Here is a 19,065-nt window from a genome sequence, read left to right on the forward strand (position 1 = left end):
TGAAATATCAAGTTGTAAACTTTTTAATACATTTTCAAATTGGTTTTATCTTATTTTTCCCTGCCAGTTCTTTGGTGATGATTCGCTTGATTTGATACAGTGTATATTGTGTCAGAGCTTAAGGATTCCACTTTCTCTGTAGGTTTCAAAAGAGTTGGGTCCTTCTTATAGATCTGGAAATTATGTTGTATATAGCAGGGCATATGGAGTATACCATCTGTGATTCCTCTTTTTTACTTAGCAACTCTGTACATTTTAAAGGGGTAAGAGAGTGATCTAGATTGAGACCCTTCATGGGTGTGATGTGCAGACTTCATGTTAATTGTGATTTCATTCTGAGAGTGAATGTTCCTGAGTTTTCTTCTGAATCCTTTCTCTGGTATTTCATCCCTGTCAGGATACTGACATGCCCCCTCCACCCCAGCCATTCCTATTTAGGGCCTGATCATTAGTTTGAAGATTTTATCTCTCCTGTTCTTTGTATTAAAGTATCACTGATGTTTGAGCATAGCTATTTGTGTATAAAGGAGGGTGCTCACTGCACTGTCTCTTTTTTGGGTTCAGCTCAGCAACAGTATGTCTACCCTGTGAACTTGTGGTTTTCCAGCAGATTCCCAGCACCTCACAAAGGGGATAACAAATAATAGTAACCACAAAAGCAAACAATATATAACATTAAAATAAACATTGAGTGCTTAGTATGACATCTATTATATTCACTTCAAAAAAAAAAACAAAAACAAAAAAAAAAAACAGGAATGGTAGGTTCAGCAACTGACAATAGCAAAAATAACTAATAGCCATAAATGAGATCTGGCATTAAATTTAACAGCAGGTGTCATTGATGCCATCCATAGTACTTATATATGCAATGACCTACATGGTGGGGGAAGGAGATATGCAAGCCAAATAGTTCTAAAAATGGTAAAAATCAGTTTTCAAAAGAAAAAACCTTTATAGGAAGGTAAACAAAGGTTTAGAATACTCAAGCCAAATAGTTCTAAAAATGGTAAAAATCAGTTTTCAAAAGAAAAAACCTTTATAGGAAGGTAAACAAAGGTTTAGAATACTCAAACTATAAACAGAGAAAGCAGAAGATATGTAGCAAGGGATGACTATAGAGGAGGAGGGAGAAAAAAATAAAAGAACATAAGTGAAGAGAAAGAATAAGAACATCTGAAAAGAGAGAATACAGGAGAGAAAAAGAAATAAACAAAAACCAAAATAAACAACAAAAATCCCTAACTCTCTAAAGGCAAGACAAAGAAAAATAAAAATAGTGAAAAATGTTAAAAATGAGAAAAGAGAAACAAATATGTATATATCCATGAATCAATAAGCACAGAAAGAACACCAAATAAAAAAGGAAAAAAGATTCTTAATGAATTCTTAATGAAAAATAAAATAATTTCCTCCACTGCGGATGTAAGCCATTAACAAAGATGGATGTTTGTAGTCTATGCTTGACTGTCCTCTTTTTCTTCTTGGGCTATATACTTCTTAGAGCAAGAGTTGGGATTTTTTAAGCCTTTCCTGCTTTAGAGTTACTCACCAAGCTGCCAGCTGGAATAGCCTAAAACTGAAACTGGTTGGCATAGCTTTTAGCTTCCCTTCTCACCAGTTTAAGGTAGGACAGGACAGGAAGTACTGTCCATTGCTTTTGTCTGCACAGACTACATCAATGTACTCCCAGGATGGAGCTGCTGAAGACAGCTCTGGGACAGGAGGTGGGCTGTAGCTGTGGTTTAGCTTTAATCAGACCTCACGAATGTTGCTGGATGATATCTGCTCTGGAGAGAGATCAGCACACCCCTACAGCTGGGTAGATGCCTATCTGCTGGGAGCCTGGATCTCAGGAGTTTCCTTAGAATTCTACACTCAGGTAGATCCTCCACAGGTAACTCACACTTCACCACCCACAAATATTCCCAGGCTTAGTCCCCGAGTATAATTACTCTTGCCTGTTCAGTTTTCTGAAACTCTTCAGCTGGGCATGTAAACTTCCAGACCCAAAGGGAAGGTAGTTGGACTCCTCTTCATTTTTTTGACGTAAATCTCCCTGGGTACAATCTTCTCTGTGCCTGTTTCACTGATGTTCTGCTAGGTACATCCTAGGCCATAGGGTAGGACTAGCTAGGACAGTGTGCGATATTTGCTGTAATCTCCTGAGCTCCTTCTGGGGCCGCCTAGCCTTCTTGAGATGGCTCTTATCTAAGCTCTCCACTTACCAGTTGAGAAACACAGAGCAATTTTTTAAATACCAGTTTGTGGTGTAGCTTCGAGATCAGTTAAGTAGAGGCAGCTTTTCTGTTCTACAGGTTTTTCCATGCCAAATTTGCCTATTGAGTTTCTTCATCTTATCCCTCCCTTCTGGTAAGCTAAGCTGCTACTGCTGCTGTAATTGGCCAGGCTCCATTGTACCGTTTCTTGCTCTTTGTTCAAGGAACCTGGATTTCTGAGTGTCTAAGAGAACTTGATTGTCCAATACTGAATTCCAATAGTGAATTCCCTCTTTGACCCATCTCACTGAAAAGCAGTATTCCTGCTGCTTGAATTCTGAGCCACAGAGCAACTGGAAAAGCAACCTTCTTCCACTGAGAAAATGGTTTCTGCAGCACTTCATGATCGTATGTCTTCTAGGCCTGCTGTGCATTCTCCTTGGAACTTGCAGGAAGGAGAGCATGGGCCTCCTACTCCATTCAGTTTGTTTCCTAGATTCATTTTCTGTTTGGACCAATGAGGGGCTCAGAGAGCATATAGCATCATCAAAGTATTACCATTTACTCAGGGTGACTGTCTCACAAAAACATATTCGCTTTACTTTTCACAAAAACACTGCAAACACTTATATGCATTTGTTCCATTTTTCTTCATTAGGCTTACACACAAACAAATAAAACCTATTCTGAATGTTTGAACACTCCTCTTTCCTCTGCATTCACTGTATACACTTTTCCACATATCAGCGTTCATTGAAAATTCTGTATCAAGCTCTGGGTTCTCTTTGCATTTAAAGTGAACCAGTTAAAATGGTTCTTTGTTAACCCTGTCACTCTGAAGGATAAGACAGGGCCCTGTTTAGAAGAAACCCATATTAAAAACCTGAGGAGACTGTGGTATTGCTTCTTAAGTTCTCTGTCAGAGATCTTTATCAGTCCTCACCAGATGTACCTTGGTATGGGGCGCAACTCAAGAACAGACTGAGCACCACTGAGAAGTCCAAATTTGAGAGTCTTTATTGAGCCAGCTGGCTGACCATCTCACACAATGCTCCAAAAAACACTATTGGGAGAACAGCCCTGACCATAGGGTTGCAGGGGGTTTTTATACCATAAATCAGTACACCAATCCTTAGTGTCTGTTGCTATGATTCAAAATTACAAACTAACATTGTGAGATCTGAAATCATTTGCAGAGGGGGAAGTGGGTCAAAATGACCTTACTTAGGTGCAAATGAAAGAATGGTTACTGATATCTAGACAATCGCTGTTGACATCAATGTTGACATGGTACAGTGCTTAGAAAAATAGGAAGCAAAAAGGGAACAACTTTTCATTATACAAAAATTGTCATTTTCATCATTTTGTATTGTCAAACAAGTCATGCTAAGTAACTGATGACGGGTACAGAGGTGGGGTGTTCCCATGGGAGAAGCATTTCCTATGTAACATGGAGTCTCAGAGCAAACTGGAGTCTGTTTAGTCACTGGCCATATAGCCTGGCCTACAACTTTTCCATGGAGCCAAATCTGTCAGGCCATTACACACCTGAGTGAGACCAAGAAAAGTCCTGAATCTGTTTCACCCTCTTGTTTAAGAGTCACACTATTCTTTTCTTTATCACTTACACCAAACCCTGGGGTATGAGACAGTAAGAACACCACAATGTCCAGGTGGAAGGACATGGTTCATGTCTTCTTATCAAAAGCCCAAGAGTTGACAAGAGTCCCAGTATTCTCTTACCCCAGACACTGGAGATTGGAGACAGTAGCTGTGAGTGCTTGGCAGATATCCTAAGTAGCCTTATATCTCCAAATATTCCTAGGAAATGTGGGAAGGAGTTGACTCCTTCTCCAGTGGCATGATAGGACTTTCAGACCTCATCCCCAAAGGCCTTCTAGACAAGGTGAGACATGCTGCCAATTCCACTTCACCAGTATCCACATGGGGAGGCAACTTCTTGGAAGGCACTAACTTAGAAAGAGGCTGCTCAATGATCAGGAATTACCTTCTGACCCCAGAACAGCAGAGGCCCCTGGAATTTAGATACCATCCCAGGTGTGTTTGTGGGTACAAATTGGGGGCAGGAGCAAACTTCATGGAATTTACTTTAAATTGGCAAGATTAAAGTTTTCTGACTACTGCTGTCCGGCAGAAGGGAACTTTGAGATAGAAACTAAGGTAGAAGAAACTAAACTTATTTGCCCACTGAACATGTTGATTTACTATTTATTTCTATTTGGCTCATTTGTTTTCAAAGGTCAATTATTTCAATTTATAAGTACAGACTTCTTGTGTAAGAAGAAAAAAAAGGCTTCTAAAAAGAAAAAAGGAAATTAAAATAGAATTTTCAAATCTATGTACCATGTGGAAAAAGTTTCATGGGTACCATGTCATTAACTATTCTTTTTCTCATTGGGGGCCACCAAGTCTTTATTATCAACATCCTCTTCCTATATATCTCCACTTGAGCATTCCTAAACTCCTGCTACCAAATTCATTACATGCAGGGAGAAGTGCGCTTCTCTGGGGTCACAGAAATCCCTGTTCTATTCCTTGAATCAGAGCTTAGCAGCAAGTTAATAAATTAAGTGAAATTTTTCTTTAAAGAAATCAACAAGGAGATGTATCCATGAGCAATTTTATTTGGTTTTTGAAATTTATATTGTTTTTCTATTAATTGGCAAACAGAATTGGGTACATTTTCTCTGTGGAGATCTAAGGGCAAGTGTCCACAGCTGTTTGCTGTTAGGCAGTGATCAGTTAGGCAGGAATCCTACTGGCCATATAAACTCTCCTCTGAGGATAACAGCTCTCAGCAAAGATGAATATGGCATTCTGTAGAGTAGAAATGTAAATAGGGCTCCATAATTTCAGGCAAAGCCCTGACCTTCATTGTCCAGGTCCACCTACCCACCCCCAGTGGAGGCTCTGTACTGGGAAAAGGTGGACTCTTAACCACGTGGGTGGAGGGTTGCCTCTAGGGTCTTATCCCTGACATTCTTCAGGAAGCTCAGGGCTGCAGTTCCACCTGTGCCCCTGTCTTCTAAAGCCTGAGGTGGCCCTGGGAGATGGTTTAGCCTCCTGCTCCTTGCTCTGGCTGCAGTTGTGATGAGGTATCTGGTCACCATGGTGATATGATAACTGCGCAGCTCTGCCAGGGCCTCCAAACACTGGTTGTAGGCTGTCAGACAGTGACCATGGCGAGAGGACAGGATGAAGTCCCTCAGTGAAGGAGCTGAGTGGATTTCTTCTATGAAGGCCTTATGGGAAGGAGGCATGTAGTCCCTCATTCTGTACAGAAAATCAGCTGAAAGAAACAACCCAGAATGATCTTAGCACCATGTGGAAATTTAGGAAAGCTTGACCGCTTTTTCCAGATAAGAAGGCACCAAAAACCATTGATGGTACCCAACCCAATCTACTTGCTCGCTCTTTTGCTTGTAGATGTCATATATTCAAATGAGAATTTCTGACTATTGACAGAAGATAGAAGAAAAGAAGCAAGTACACTGCAGATAACTGAAGTGGAACTAGATCTATCAGCCAACATATAAATATTTATCATATACCAAATATAATCCAAGTATGTAGTTGCTAACTTCTGTGAGGGATAACCATAAACGTAGGACACAAACCTTAAACTAACTTGCTAAATACTATCATAAATTTTATTTCCTAAGTGTTTTTTTTTTTTTCCTTTTGAATGAAGTCCTAGGAAAGATAAAAGTTATAATGTTTATAAGGGCAGAAACACAAAGAATGAACAACTGTGTTAGTAATAGCCTCTCGAAGCCAAGTTGTTTAAAAATCAAATCAATAGATTTTATATCAAGTTCATTATGTGCTTAATATTATGTGTAGTATATCAATGCAAAAATCCATAAAAAATTTCTTCATAGTTCCACAGAATTAATTGACTTTTGTCATAGAGATGACTCTATGACACTGAGTTTTGTTCATGTTTTTCTAATCCAGCTTGAAAACTTTATAGTACAAAGTGCCTTTTTGCAGCTGTTAAGCACATAGCTCGATGCTGGAAGGAAAGGAAATGAGCAATTTCAAGCTTCCAAAATAGCAGACCCCCCTCTTCTGGTCCAAATGGATTTGGCTGGAAGTTGTGCCATTCCATGGGGAAGGACTGTAGCGGAGAACCCAGACCCATTTCCAACTGGCTCCAGACTCAACCACATGTCATACCTGCAAATCCCACATTTCCCCATTTTAGAAAAGGGAAGCTACAGTTGAAGGATCCAAATAAAAATTACAGAGAACAGCTGGAATTACGGCAATGTTTTAAGATTTGGAAATGAAAGCCAAGATCCTGCTAAGATCTGGAGTCAATTGACTTGACACAGTAACATGTGGCAGACACACAGTTTCCTGATTGACTTAAGGAAGTACAGACTGCATGACATTTTAATTTAAACTTGGTTTTATCAGTTGGGAAAAACACCTCTCTGTTCACCCTCCCCTTGGGGAAAAAAAAGAAAGAAAGAAACAAAAGAAAATGCCTGACTTACCACTTTCCTTGCTGTGACGAATGCCCAGGAACTCATCGAAAGCATGAAGTACTGAGCTCTGAGCTGCACTCCCTCCAGAGTATTTCAGAGGCTCTTTGGAGATTCCTTCATATATTAGCCCCCCGGGCATTGCTGGGTTATCTTTCCATCTAAGTAGAAGCAAAAGCCAGGGAGAAGTGGGTAATGGGAGTGAAGTATGTATTTTCTGATATGGAGAGTTTTCAAGAAGGTGAACATACAAGTGGTGGTTTGGGAGCAAGGGACTGGGAGTCTTTGCAGGGTAAGTGCTGACACATCATCTTGACCTGTTTCATAACTCACAGTGGAACTGCAAAGAAGCAAAGGCTGTGGAGAGAGAAATCTTTGGTACTGGTTGCATGACACTTACTCAAAAAGTTCAGTCATCATGTTGACTCCAAAACTGATCACCAGAACAATTTAGGGGCTCTGGAAAATTCTTCACTTCTTCTCTTAGTCTGAACCTCAATGACCTGATACTTGTAATTATAAAAGAACATCTTCACAAATGCACATGAATACACACACATATGCTTACAGCGCACAGATACAGACACACACACACTCAAAGGAATAAACATTAGGTTTTCTCTCCCCTGAAACAATAACAACTATAACAGTTGTCTCATTAAACCATCAGTCCCAGATATAACCTGCCTTTGTGAAAATGCTTTTACCAACTGCTCTGTTGACAGCAGGCTCTGGCAATATGAGCAGCAACAAAGAGAACATAACACAACCCTGGGGCTTCCCAGAGGCTAACGGTATGGCATGGAGAAGGACTGGAGCTTGGGCGTGCAGTCACCCTCAGGTTAAGTGGGCTCTCCTCCCCTCCCCTGCTTCTTGGATTGTCGTTCTTCATTGTCTTCTCTAAGTCCCTCTTTATATTGCCATCTCCTTCACTCACTTTTCTGTGTCTGACTGTTTATAGTCTTGACCAGTGAGCAGTGCACCTGGTGACTCCACCGTGAGACAAGACCATAGTGACAGGAGCTCATCTAGTACATCTGCACCTACAGTGCTCTATGGTTTATCAAGCACCTTCATATGCATGTTCTCACTTTGCCTCTTGCAGGTAGATCAGGGCAGATGTTTTTTTAACCTCAGAAACAAAGTCTGCATGACCCATGTGACCCTACGATATGTACAATCAGAAAAATGAGAAATTACACTCCATTTATCAAAATGTATAAATGCATTCTACTGTCATGTACAGTTAATTGAGCAAATAAAAATAATTAAAAGAAAAAGACTCAAGGAAGTTCCCAAGGTCATATTGTTAGAAATAATGGAACCAGAACTTGAATGCTAAATGTGTAATTATCTCTTTTATCATTTCCTCAGAACACCATTTTGTAGATTGTTCTTCTAAGAAGGAAAAGAACCTTTACCTCCTATGGCTGAGATCAAGTCACCTTCCCTGTTATAACAGGTTAAGTAACAGATTCACATCCATGTCTCTGATTCTTTCTCTACTTCTAAGTCAACAGAGAAAGGATACAAAGCACATACAAAAACCACAGACTGTTCTGATTGCTGTGTGCAAGCTTGCTCAAATACTGCCCTGAGGTTAGAAAGGCTATAAGGGGCTGGGTTGTTTTCATTGGACTTGGCTGTCCTGTGGCTATCACTGGATGAACAGGATAGTGGCCCTTGCAGTTAGGATGCTATCACTCTGGAAGGAGATGAGGTACAGAAAGCAGAGCAGGACACATGGGAAGAGTGAAGGAAAGAGTCCTACTGTAGGATGATGACAGGCTGTAGCTATTAGGAGCAAGGGTTTTAATCCAGGCAGACAAAGATTTTTTTTTTTTATTGTAAACAAATGGGATACATGTTGTTTCTCTGTTTGTACATGGAGTAAAGGCATACCATTTGTGTAATCATAAATTTATATAGGGTAATGTTGTTTGATTCATTCTGTTATTTTTTCCCTTCCCCCCCACCCCTCCCACCCCTCTTTTCCCTCTATACAGTCCTTCCTTCATCCATTCTTGCCCCCCTCCCTAACCCTAACCCTAAACCTAATCCTAACCCTAACACTAACCCCTCCCACCCCCCATTATGTGTCATCATCCGCTTATCAGCAAGATCACTCGTCCTTTGGTTTTTTGAGATTGGCTTATCTTACTTAGCGTGATATTCTCCAATTTCATCCATTTGCCTGCAAATGCCATAATTTTATCATTCTTTATGGCTGAGTAATATATATATATATATATACACACACACACATACCACAGTTTCTTTATCCATTCATCAGTTGAAGGACATCTAGGTTGGTTTTTTGAGATTGGCTTATCTTACTTAGCATGATATTCTCCAATTTCATCCATTTCCCTGCAAATGCCATAATTTTATCATTCTTTATGGATGAGTAATATATATATATATACACATACCACAGTTTCTTTATCCATTCATCAGTTGAAGGACATCTAGGTTGGTTCCACAATCTGGCTATGGTGAATTGAGCAGCTATGAACATTGATGTGGCTGTATCTCTGTAGTATGCTGATTTTAAGTCCTTTGGGTGTAAGCCAAGGAGTGGGATAGCTGGGTCAAATGGTGGTTCCATTCCAAGCTTTCTGAGGAATCTCCATACTGCTTTCCAGAGTGGCTGCACCAATTTGCAACCCCACCAACAATGTATGACTGTACCTTTTTCCCCACATCCTCGCCAACACCTATTGTTGCTTGTGTTCTTGATAATCACCATTCTAATTGGGGTAAGATGGAATCTTAGGGTAGTTTTGATTTGCATTTCTCTTATTAGAGATGTTGAACATTTTTTCATATATCTGTTGATTGCTTGTACATCTTCTTCTGTGAAGTGTCTGTTCATTTCCTTAGTCCATTTGTTGATTGGATTATTTGTATTCTTGGTGCAGAGTTTTTTGAGTTCTTTATAGATTCTGGAAATTAGTGCTCTATCTGAAGTATGAGTGGCAAAGATTTTCTCCCACTCTGTAGGCTCTCTCTTCTCATTAGACAAAGATTTTAATATGAACTTTTCTATTTAGTAACTGTGAGTTTTGGCTTAGTTAACCTTTCTCAGTCTCTGTTTCCTCATGTGAGTAATATTAGTTATCAACCTTATTGGATCATTGTGAAAACTAATTAAAATAATACTTGCCTAGTGCCTGGAACATATGAAGCATTAGATAAATATTAGTCATTTTATTATTTTATTAAGAAGGAGGTGGAATCCCTAGTTCTTTTTTCATTATTTGGTAACTGTTCAAATCCTTCTAAATCTTAGTTCCCCCCATTTGTATTTACTTTCAATAACAGAAGAACTAAATGGGAGGTTTTCTGACATCAGATGTCAGGACCTTGATCTAATAAAATGGCTGAACAATAGGTATTCAGTAGAGAAGAAATGTTGAACATATGACTGCTTCTGGATGATAATCAGAACCAGTAGCACACATGCACACTTGATCAGATTTTCATGTAATTTAGATGATGACCTATAATCATTTCAATCTCTTTTACTATTTCCTTGCCATCTTAGACCACTTCTAAATGTTGGACAGGTCATCCCTTGGACTTCTCAATACTCTTATTTCACAAGTGATCTTAATTAGTTTCATAACAAAACCAACTGTAACTATTTAAAAATTTAAACTTATAGCTGGACTCCACCCCATACTTCAGAATCCTATGTCCCCCAACTTGAGATCTCCACAGAATGGACATGCCCTTGAAGTGATCTCCTAAGACCCTTTCCCTTCCCAAGCCTGTTCCTCCTTCAGTCTTCCCAGCAGAGGAGATAACAGAATGAATTCCTTCAGTGGGTTAGGCCAAGAAACCTTACAATCACTGTAGACTGGTGTACTTCTCTTCAATTCCTTATGTAAACCAAATAGCAAATTCTGTCAACTTTAGCTTCAATACAACATTCAGATTCTGGCCATTTCTCAACACCTTCACTACTGGCACCCTAGTCCAAGCTACAACTCTGAATAATAGTAATGTTTTCTCAGACACTTTTCTTGTTTCCATCCTTGTGTTTAAATAGTCTACTTTCCACTCAGCAGATAGAGTGATGATTGGAAGTCAAAGACAGATCACGCCATTACTCTCAAAACTGCCCACCTCACTTAGAGAGGAAGGGCCAACATGCCCTCATGTGACCTGAACTCTCCTGCCACTTGAATCTTTCTCCTTCTCCCCGGTACATTCCAGCTCTGCAGTTCTTCCCTTATGGCATAAAAGGCCCTACCACAGTGTCATGGCGATTGTCATTTCTTTTGCTTAGAACAGGAATCTGGGTGGATTCTCTTACTTCCTGCAAGTGTCTGCTCAGATGCTCAAAAGCCACCTGTGATGTGGCATTCCTGGAACACAATTAACAAATAAGACATTTCAGCCACCACACCTAACACTCCTTTCTAAATATCTTATATTCTAGTTATCATTTCCCCACCTTGCCTATTGTTGCAACATATATTGTAGGATCCTTGCTTTTATTAGGTTCACTTGCTTTCCTTGTATTTATTCATTATCTGTTCTCCCTCCTTAAAACCAGAACCAAGGTGGTGTTTTGCTTCACTGCTCTATTCTCAGCATGTATAACTGTGTCTGGTATGTGGTAAGCACTCACTGCTAAATAGTCAATGAATGAATGAATGAAAAAATAGCATTCTATGTATCTGTATCAAGTATTCAGAATATGCAAACCCAAATGTATTTCTTGAAAAGATCCAGCCAGCTTAAAAGAATTACCAGATATTTCAAATTAACAAGACACATTAATCAATCTCTCTTTAGTGCCCCAAGGTGGATACAATATGTTGAAGTCATCATATTAAAGGACAGAAGAAATCCTAGCATGGAGGTCCAAAAAGAGAAAAGATAAAATTGATGTTCTGTAGGTAGGGTAAGTTTCGTTTGAGGAAGGGAAATTGGATTTCTCTGAGCAGCCTGAGAATCACTCACAAGCACTCTTGGGCCCAAACTACTTTTGGTGAAGAAAAGGAACTATTTTCCTTCTTAACCTCTGTAGTCAAAGTTATTTTTAGCCTTTTTTGTAGCATATTTTTAATAACTCCAAGAAAACAGGAAGTTTATACAACAAAATTTGTTATGACATCTTTTTCACAGGGCATCTAACTTCCCTGAGAAATTTAATGTGAGTGGGAACTAAAGGGAATCTGCTCATTTACATTTGAAATCCCTCAACTCTTCTAAATAAAAATGTTTTAAAAGAAATAACAAAAAATAGTAAAGCAAACATAGGACAAATCAAGAACAAAAGAATAAACTTACATTTTCCAAGACAACCCTATTGGGAATTCTCAACAGTCCAGATGTTTTGGCCATCTATAACATTCTATACCTTTCCAATTTAGTATTGGCCACTTAGTTAGATGGGAAATATTTTGAGGATTAGAAACTGAGGGGAAAGCATTTATGTAGATCACAGATCAAATGTGCCACTGACCCAGAACTTACTTTAATGAAAACATAGTCACTCTCTGGTGCCCATCTAATCATGAGGATGTAGTTCTTTTTTATCTAATATCTCTGACATAAAGAAGTAGAACTTCTATATTCACTTGAAAGATGCTGTGGTGCATAATATTCTAAAAAGAGTTTCCCCAAATTTCCACTCTAGTTCCTAGGACTGTTAATATTAAGAGATATCTTGTCAATGTTGTGTATTAAATGGCAAGGCAGAAGAGACTTTGCAGATGTAATTAAGGTTTCTGATTAATTGGTTTCAATGCAGTGAGTTAACCTGCATTATCTAGGTGAGCTGAATTTAATCACACACTTTTAAACGCACAGTTTTCTTTATCTACTGGCAGAAAAAGGAGTCAGGGAAACTTGCAGAAGAGAAGGATTAGAGGTGGTTTTGCCAAGGTGGAGGGAGCCACTTCAGGGATCCAGAAGGCCCTAGAAACTGAGAGCAACTCCTGTCCCACAGTCTGCAAGAAAACAGTTCTCAGTTTTTGGACACACACAAAAAAACTGCATTCTTGCAGACCTCAGTGAGTTTGGAAGCAAATCTTCACTCAGATCCTTAGCTAAAAGACCAGTCCAGAAGATACTCTGATTTCAGCCTTTTGAGATCTTAAGCAGAAAACCCAAATGAGCTTGTCTGGACTTCAGATCTACAGAACTGTAAGATGATAAAAGTACATTGTTTAAAGCTGCTAAATCTGTGGTAATTTGTTATGTGACAAATAGAAAATGAATACAGATTTAGAAAGCAAAGTGAAGCACAAAGAGATTTTCCTGGAATAAGTGTTTCCTAAATCCCAGTCTATTTCTGTATATAGTGTAAGCTTTCTCTATGGTTGCATAAACTTTTGTTTAAAAAAAGATCTTGTTTCTCATATTTAATCCTATCAAAGGGATACAAAGAAAGCCTACTTTCTGAGACATTCTCAACTCATTTTGCACACACTTCCCTCCTGTGTTAGCTCGTTTTCTGTCAGGGACAAAATACCCGAAATGATCAACATATAAGAAAGAAAATTTCATTTGTAGCTCATAATTTGAGAAATTCCAGTCCATGGTCACTTGACCTTATCACTTAAGGCCTATGGAGAGGCAGGGAATGTGTAGTGGAGCAAAGCTGCTCAACTCACAGCAACCAGGAGCTTCCAGGGTCCCAATATCTCCTTCAAAGGCACGATCCCTACTTCATTCCACTAAGCCCCACTGTGAAAATATTATACTACCTCCCAATAGCACCACAGGTTGGCTATCATGCCTTCAACACACAGCCTCTGGTGACATTTAATAGCCAAACCATAACAATCTACCTATTTGTTTCTTTTCCCGCCCTTAAGTTGCACACCCATTACTCTCAAGTTACTCTGGAAACCATGCTTTCCACCATTTAAACATTAAACATACATGCACACACAATTTTTGTCCATGTGACTAGGAAGGCAATCTGATTAAAAGAAGTAATGTCTTAGGCTATTTCTGTTGCTATAACAAAATATCTTTCACTGGTTAAATTGTAAATAAATAGAAATCTGTTTATTTCTCATAGGTCTAGAGCCTATGAAGTCATAGATCAAAGCACTCGCAGGATCAGGCTGGTGAAGACCTAGTCTCTGCTTCCAGATGACACCTTGAATGCTGTGTTCTCACAGAGTGGAAAAGGCAGAAGGGCAAAAAGGACTAGCTTATTTATTTATTTATTTTTTAATATTTTTGCAGTGCTGGACACTAAGAAAGTACTGGGCTATATCCAGCCCTCTCCAGACTTTTTATAAGTGTCTTAGTGCTTTTCACAGCCCTGATATCCTAATCACCTTCTAGAGACTCTACCTTCTAACACCATCATTTTGTTGATTAGGTTGCAACATAGGAATTTCAAAGGGTTGAAGACATTCAAACCATACCAAGTAGCTCTTCCTGGAACTTTGGAACAACATTTCTATGCTGTTATCTACCTCCACTTGCTTCAACAAGGGAAGAGAATGGGTATAAGTGATAGGGTTATGTGGGTGACTTACTAGAACCCTCTCATCAAAGTGGGATTCTAAGAAAAGTGAATACAAATGGATGTAACAGGAAGACAAAGACTCTAACTTAAATAGTCAGCCTTTTATATCATTTGCAGATGGTGCTTCACTTCCTTGATCCAAGAGTGGATCCAGGTGATTACTTTGCTAGCAAGGGTCACTTGGTAAGTTTCTTACTTTAGGAAGGTTCTGTTTGTTTCTCCTTTCATAAATTTGGAAAATGCTACAGAGACCTCATGCAGAGAAACAATTGAACTTTGCTTACCCAGAGAGAAAGATCCGGATGACTGCATAAAATATGTCTGGATCTACATAATCTGGAAAAGCAATCAGAATATGAACTTTACTACAGGCAAAAGAAAACAATTGGTTACATGTGCATGGGCCCTGCTGCTCTCCTGGGGCTACATCCTCTATCTGATCTGCATAGAGACCAGAATGGAAGTAGCAGCAAGAGGGAGATGGAATGTTCTCTTTTTTGGTCCCCCTCATCAGCCCTTACAGAACTTTTAAATGATTCCATATGCTGGCCTTTTCTATTTATGGAACTTCCCTTACTTAACCACAACAGGGCCATCTTCGAAATTAATATTTTAAACAGGCATGATATGTGAGAAAATGTGGGAAGGGAAGACAAGCAGAGTCACCCCCTCAAGGCTTCACAAGAGAGGGAAGCCAAATCCATCCATGCTCAATGAGGGTCCGTGTAGTCAACAAAGGACACAAGAATGGAGTATCTATTGCTCAGTATTGCCACAACAGGTCAGATACAAATTCATTTAGATCTAAACTGCATTTGTTAATGCGTGCATCCATTGCTGAATCTATGCCAATGCTTGGGGATAACTGATTCCACTGGTTTGTTAATTGGTAAGTAAGGAAGCATGTCCTCTTGTTTTACTAAATTTTTTTTCATCAGCTTTGAAGAGTCTTCTCTCTCTTCTTCCCATAATAGGGCCCCTCTGAATTCTGTGACCTTGTACATGTTTATCTTATCCAAATTTCTATGTTATTTTGTTTCTTGAGAGCAAAAGAAATATCTATTAACAAGGCCCAATAAGATCTCCCTATCATCAGTTTCTCTTTTCTACCATCATACATGGTCTCTGGTCCTCCATCTCTTTCGCATCTCTATTTCCTATGAAGCCCCTTGGGTTCAGGTAAGTGATACTTTAGTCTCTTGGTATCAAAGGGTTCAAATGTTCCTTGATGATATCACATTCTTGTTCTCATACATAACAATACCCATGTGCTGGGTTTTTATCTTAGTCCTACTTCTTGATTTTCCCTGTTTGGTGCTCTGTCCTCATCCAAATTGCTAAGTACTATATATGACTTTTCTGCTAAAGCACTAATGATTGGCAGTAATTTAATATTTTGCCTAAATTAACATATGAAAGGAGTCACATGATTATTTCAACATATTTTTGAGGTAACGTAATTGTAGTAGTTTTTTTTTTTTTAAATTCACACATGATTAAAGCAACCAAATAATTCAGCTAATTTGGAATTGAAGGGAACATCCTTAAACTGATATAGGAAATCTACAAAAAACATACATGTTATACTTAACAGCAAAATATTAAAAATAACTCTTAAAGAGTAGAACTAAATAAGGATCAATGTTTTCATTCAGTACTGTCCCTTATTTGAAAGAAATTTTTAAAAATTAGAAATAAAATGATAATCTTTATATACCATAACCATAGACAAGAAAATCCAATGTCTAAGAGAAGAAATGCATGAAAAAGAAGATATTTCTTTGTGGATATATGTCAAATCATGTGATATATAACTTTGTAAGAAATTTTTCTTATAAAGTCACAATATATATATAACTAAAAAAAACAGCCATCAGAGTGTACAAAAAATCAATAAAAGTGAAATTCAATACAAAAGTGAAGAAAGACACATATCCTACAAAAAATAGATGTGACTGTTAAGTCCCTCCCTGTGTGAATGTGCAGGTGCACACACACACACATGCACACACATACAGATATGGGACAGAGACAGAAACAGAGTTGTGAACTTACCAGAAATGAGGGAAAATCCAAATAAACACATGAAGAAACACTATTTCATATCTATCAGGCAATAACCAAATAGATAAATAACCGAAGAAATAAGTGAAATGAATTAGTAAATGAATAGAACTGACAATATTAAATGTTGATGAGGTAGGTTTTCAATTATTACAAGCACTTTGAGGGTAATTTGGTGCTAGTTAGCAAAATCAAAAATGTATGTACCTTCTCATTGGGCAATTCAACTCCTTGGCATCTATCTACCTTAGAGAAACTCTTATGTACAGACACCCGTAGTATGGACGTGAATACTTGTAGTGGCATTGCTTTTAACAGCAAAACAAACACACAAATAAACCCAATCAAACAAAATAACCCAGAGAAATAAGTAAATTATAGTCTAGTTGTACAAAAAGTTGCTACATAACAGCGACAATGCACTACATCTATATGACCAACAAGGATAATGCTTGGTGAAACAGGCAGGATGCAGGAAGCAAACATACATCTTCATTCTTCTTATATAAGGTTCATAAACATATAAAACAAAATCATGTACGGTAATGGAATATTTTCTTAGAAAAAATTTTCAGAAACGAAAGAAAATGACTAACATATTAGTTCACACATTGACAACAAGAAAAATGTTTTGGGGAAATGAATTTGAAAGAAAACATTCTTAAAGTTTCACAGTTTTAGGTAACTGTCCACTTTTTTAAGTTGGAAGTGGGGCATGAGGGTTTTATTTTACTCTTCTTCTATATATTCATTTTTATGTTGTTTCCTCCTTGAATAAAGAAGATCAGCAAAACATCATGTCCCTGAAATGCCACTTTTCATTCCCAAGAACCTAGCCAAGTCAAGGGAAAATGAATGCAGGCCCAGACTGGAATGTCCAGATAAGCACTATCTTGAAGAACACTGACTAGTTCCCTCATGCACTGGAAACTAGGGCAAATCCGCAGGAACTGCTTTCTTGCATGTACACTAAGCTCCTTGGGATGCTGGTCATACAAATGGGACAGAGCAATCTAAGGAGCTCACTGTAACCTAACCTACAAAACCCCTGTCCCTATAGGAACTGGTGCAGAACAGGCCGCTATGGAAAGATGAACACTCATCCAGTCAACAACCTCTAGAAAAAGTGCCTTGACCAACGGAGACACTACTTTTTGGCAAAGCATCATGAGGGATGAAGGTGCTATCTATCCAGTCTGATGTCACTGTAAGCAGTTTTCAATAAACCTTGTGTATCACATGCCATTTCCGGGTATCTTGCTTTATCTATCCATTAGTTTTAGCACAACTGGGCTACAGACCACACATATATTCTTATTGTTTAAACATTAAATATTTTTTCCTTTTTTTTTTAAAGAAAACAACCTAGGACCCATCACAGTATAGTTATAAGGTTTACTAGTAGGTTTAGAGTTGATTCTAAATGTGTTATTTGTTGTTGTTGTTGTTAACACCCAGTTGATTTATCTGGGGACTATTCCAAACAAAATCCAAAGGATACCAAGTACATAATTTCTTCCTCTACCAACATAGTGTTTTCAGATTAAATGTGTATGTTTTGGCTGAGAAGGGTACTTCCTAAAACCCCTTTCAAGTGATTTCCTAACAGAGTGAGAAAGTGGTATTGTGGACTAACACTTCTGCTCAGATACCATTCCTGGGTCCATTCAGTGCTTGGCTAAATATCTTCCAGTGTTTCTGTTGTTCAGCAATGTGCAGAAGGTCAGGGATGTAATTCAGTGATAGAGTGCTTGCCTAGCACCCACTAAGCTCCAGGTCTCATCCCCAGCATTGAAAATAAATAAACAAATAGCATATTGGTTAAGTATCTTTCTCTTTGAAGCCTAGGTGAAATTCAAGAAAAAATATTATAACTGGTTGTGATCAATTTACAGGCATCTCAACAAAATTTTTATAAGCATGATGATAATGATGATGATGATGATGATTGGATAAACCAAGGAAACATCCTTTTTAAGCTTTTTAGGAATAGAGATAATGGTTGTTACACTGGGAAGAAGCTTTTAAAAACAGAATTCAGAAAAATCCTTGTTTGGGGTCAAGGCCACAAAAACCACAGACCCAGAATGACTGCAGTGTTGTCATGCTGTATGAGTGTACACCAAGATCCCACTGAGAAATGTGATTCGGGCAATGCTCTATTGCCAACTCAGAAGGTGAGGCTTGGAGGATGGGCGATCCACTCTTGGAGGCTAAACTCTGCTTTCCAGGGTCTTGACCACCAAGCTACATCTTGTAAAACCATGTAACTCCACTGAATGTCTTACCATCATCATTAGGTTTAACCAGTATTTTTAAAAATATATTTTCCCTTTTTAATTTTAAAGAAAGTATTTAATTTATTGAGACTAGATCATGCATGCATCTGGTACAAAATTTAAGAACTACAACAAGGATTAGAAGAAACAGTATGCTTTTCTGACAATCTTGCTCCCAATGCCAGTTCCCCTTGTTAATTTTATTGACTTCCATAGAACATATGTGGAATATTCTCTTTGGTTATTGAGCAAAAGTTGCAAAGCTTATTTTTGACTGTTCTTCTCAATCTCTTGAAGATGTATATATGTGTATTTTTTTTAATTTTTAAGCTATCAATACAGTTTGAGTCATAATTTTCTCACAAATTGACTCTAACATCTAGCAGAGTCTTGGTTTAGTTGTTCCTTTTGCTTCACTGTTTCTTAAATCCCAAACCACTTGGATCTCTAATGACCACTAACCATTGTCCGAAATCTGAGAAAATTAT

The 19,065-nt window shown here is 38.3% G+C and overlaps 1 protein-coding gene across 1 annotated transcript in view; it reads right to left on the reverse strand.

The window, feature by feature from the left end:
* Window positions 1–1,298: 1,298 nt before the first annotated feature.
* The window catches only part of IDO2 (indoleamine 2,3-dioxygenase 2), a 60,659-nt gene continuing 42,892 nt past the window's right edge, over window positions 1,299–19,065 (reverse strand). The window contains exons 8-10 of the mRNA XM_079142170.1: window positions 14,519–14,570; window positions 6,743–6,891; window positions 1,299–5,529 (exon numbers count right to left, since the gene is read on the reverse strand). Coding sequence (XP_078998296.1) covers window positions 5,174–5,529; window positions 6,743–6,891; window positions 14,519–14,570 — 557 coding nt within the window. The 3' untranslated portion in view covers window positions 1,299–5,173. The remainder of the gene's footprint in view (window positions 5,530–6,742; window positions 6,892–14,518; window positions 14,571–19,065) is intronic.

This window comes from Sciurus vulgaris (assembly GCF_902686455.1).
Source record: "Sciurus vulgaris genome assembly, chromosome: 5".
NCBI lineage: Eukaryota > Metazoa > Chordata > Mammalia > Rodentia > Sciuridae > Sciurus > Sciurus vulgaris.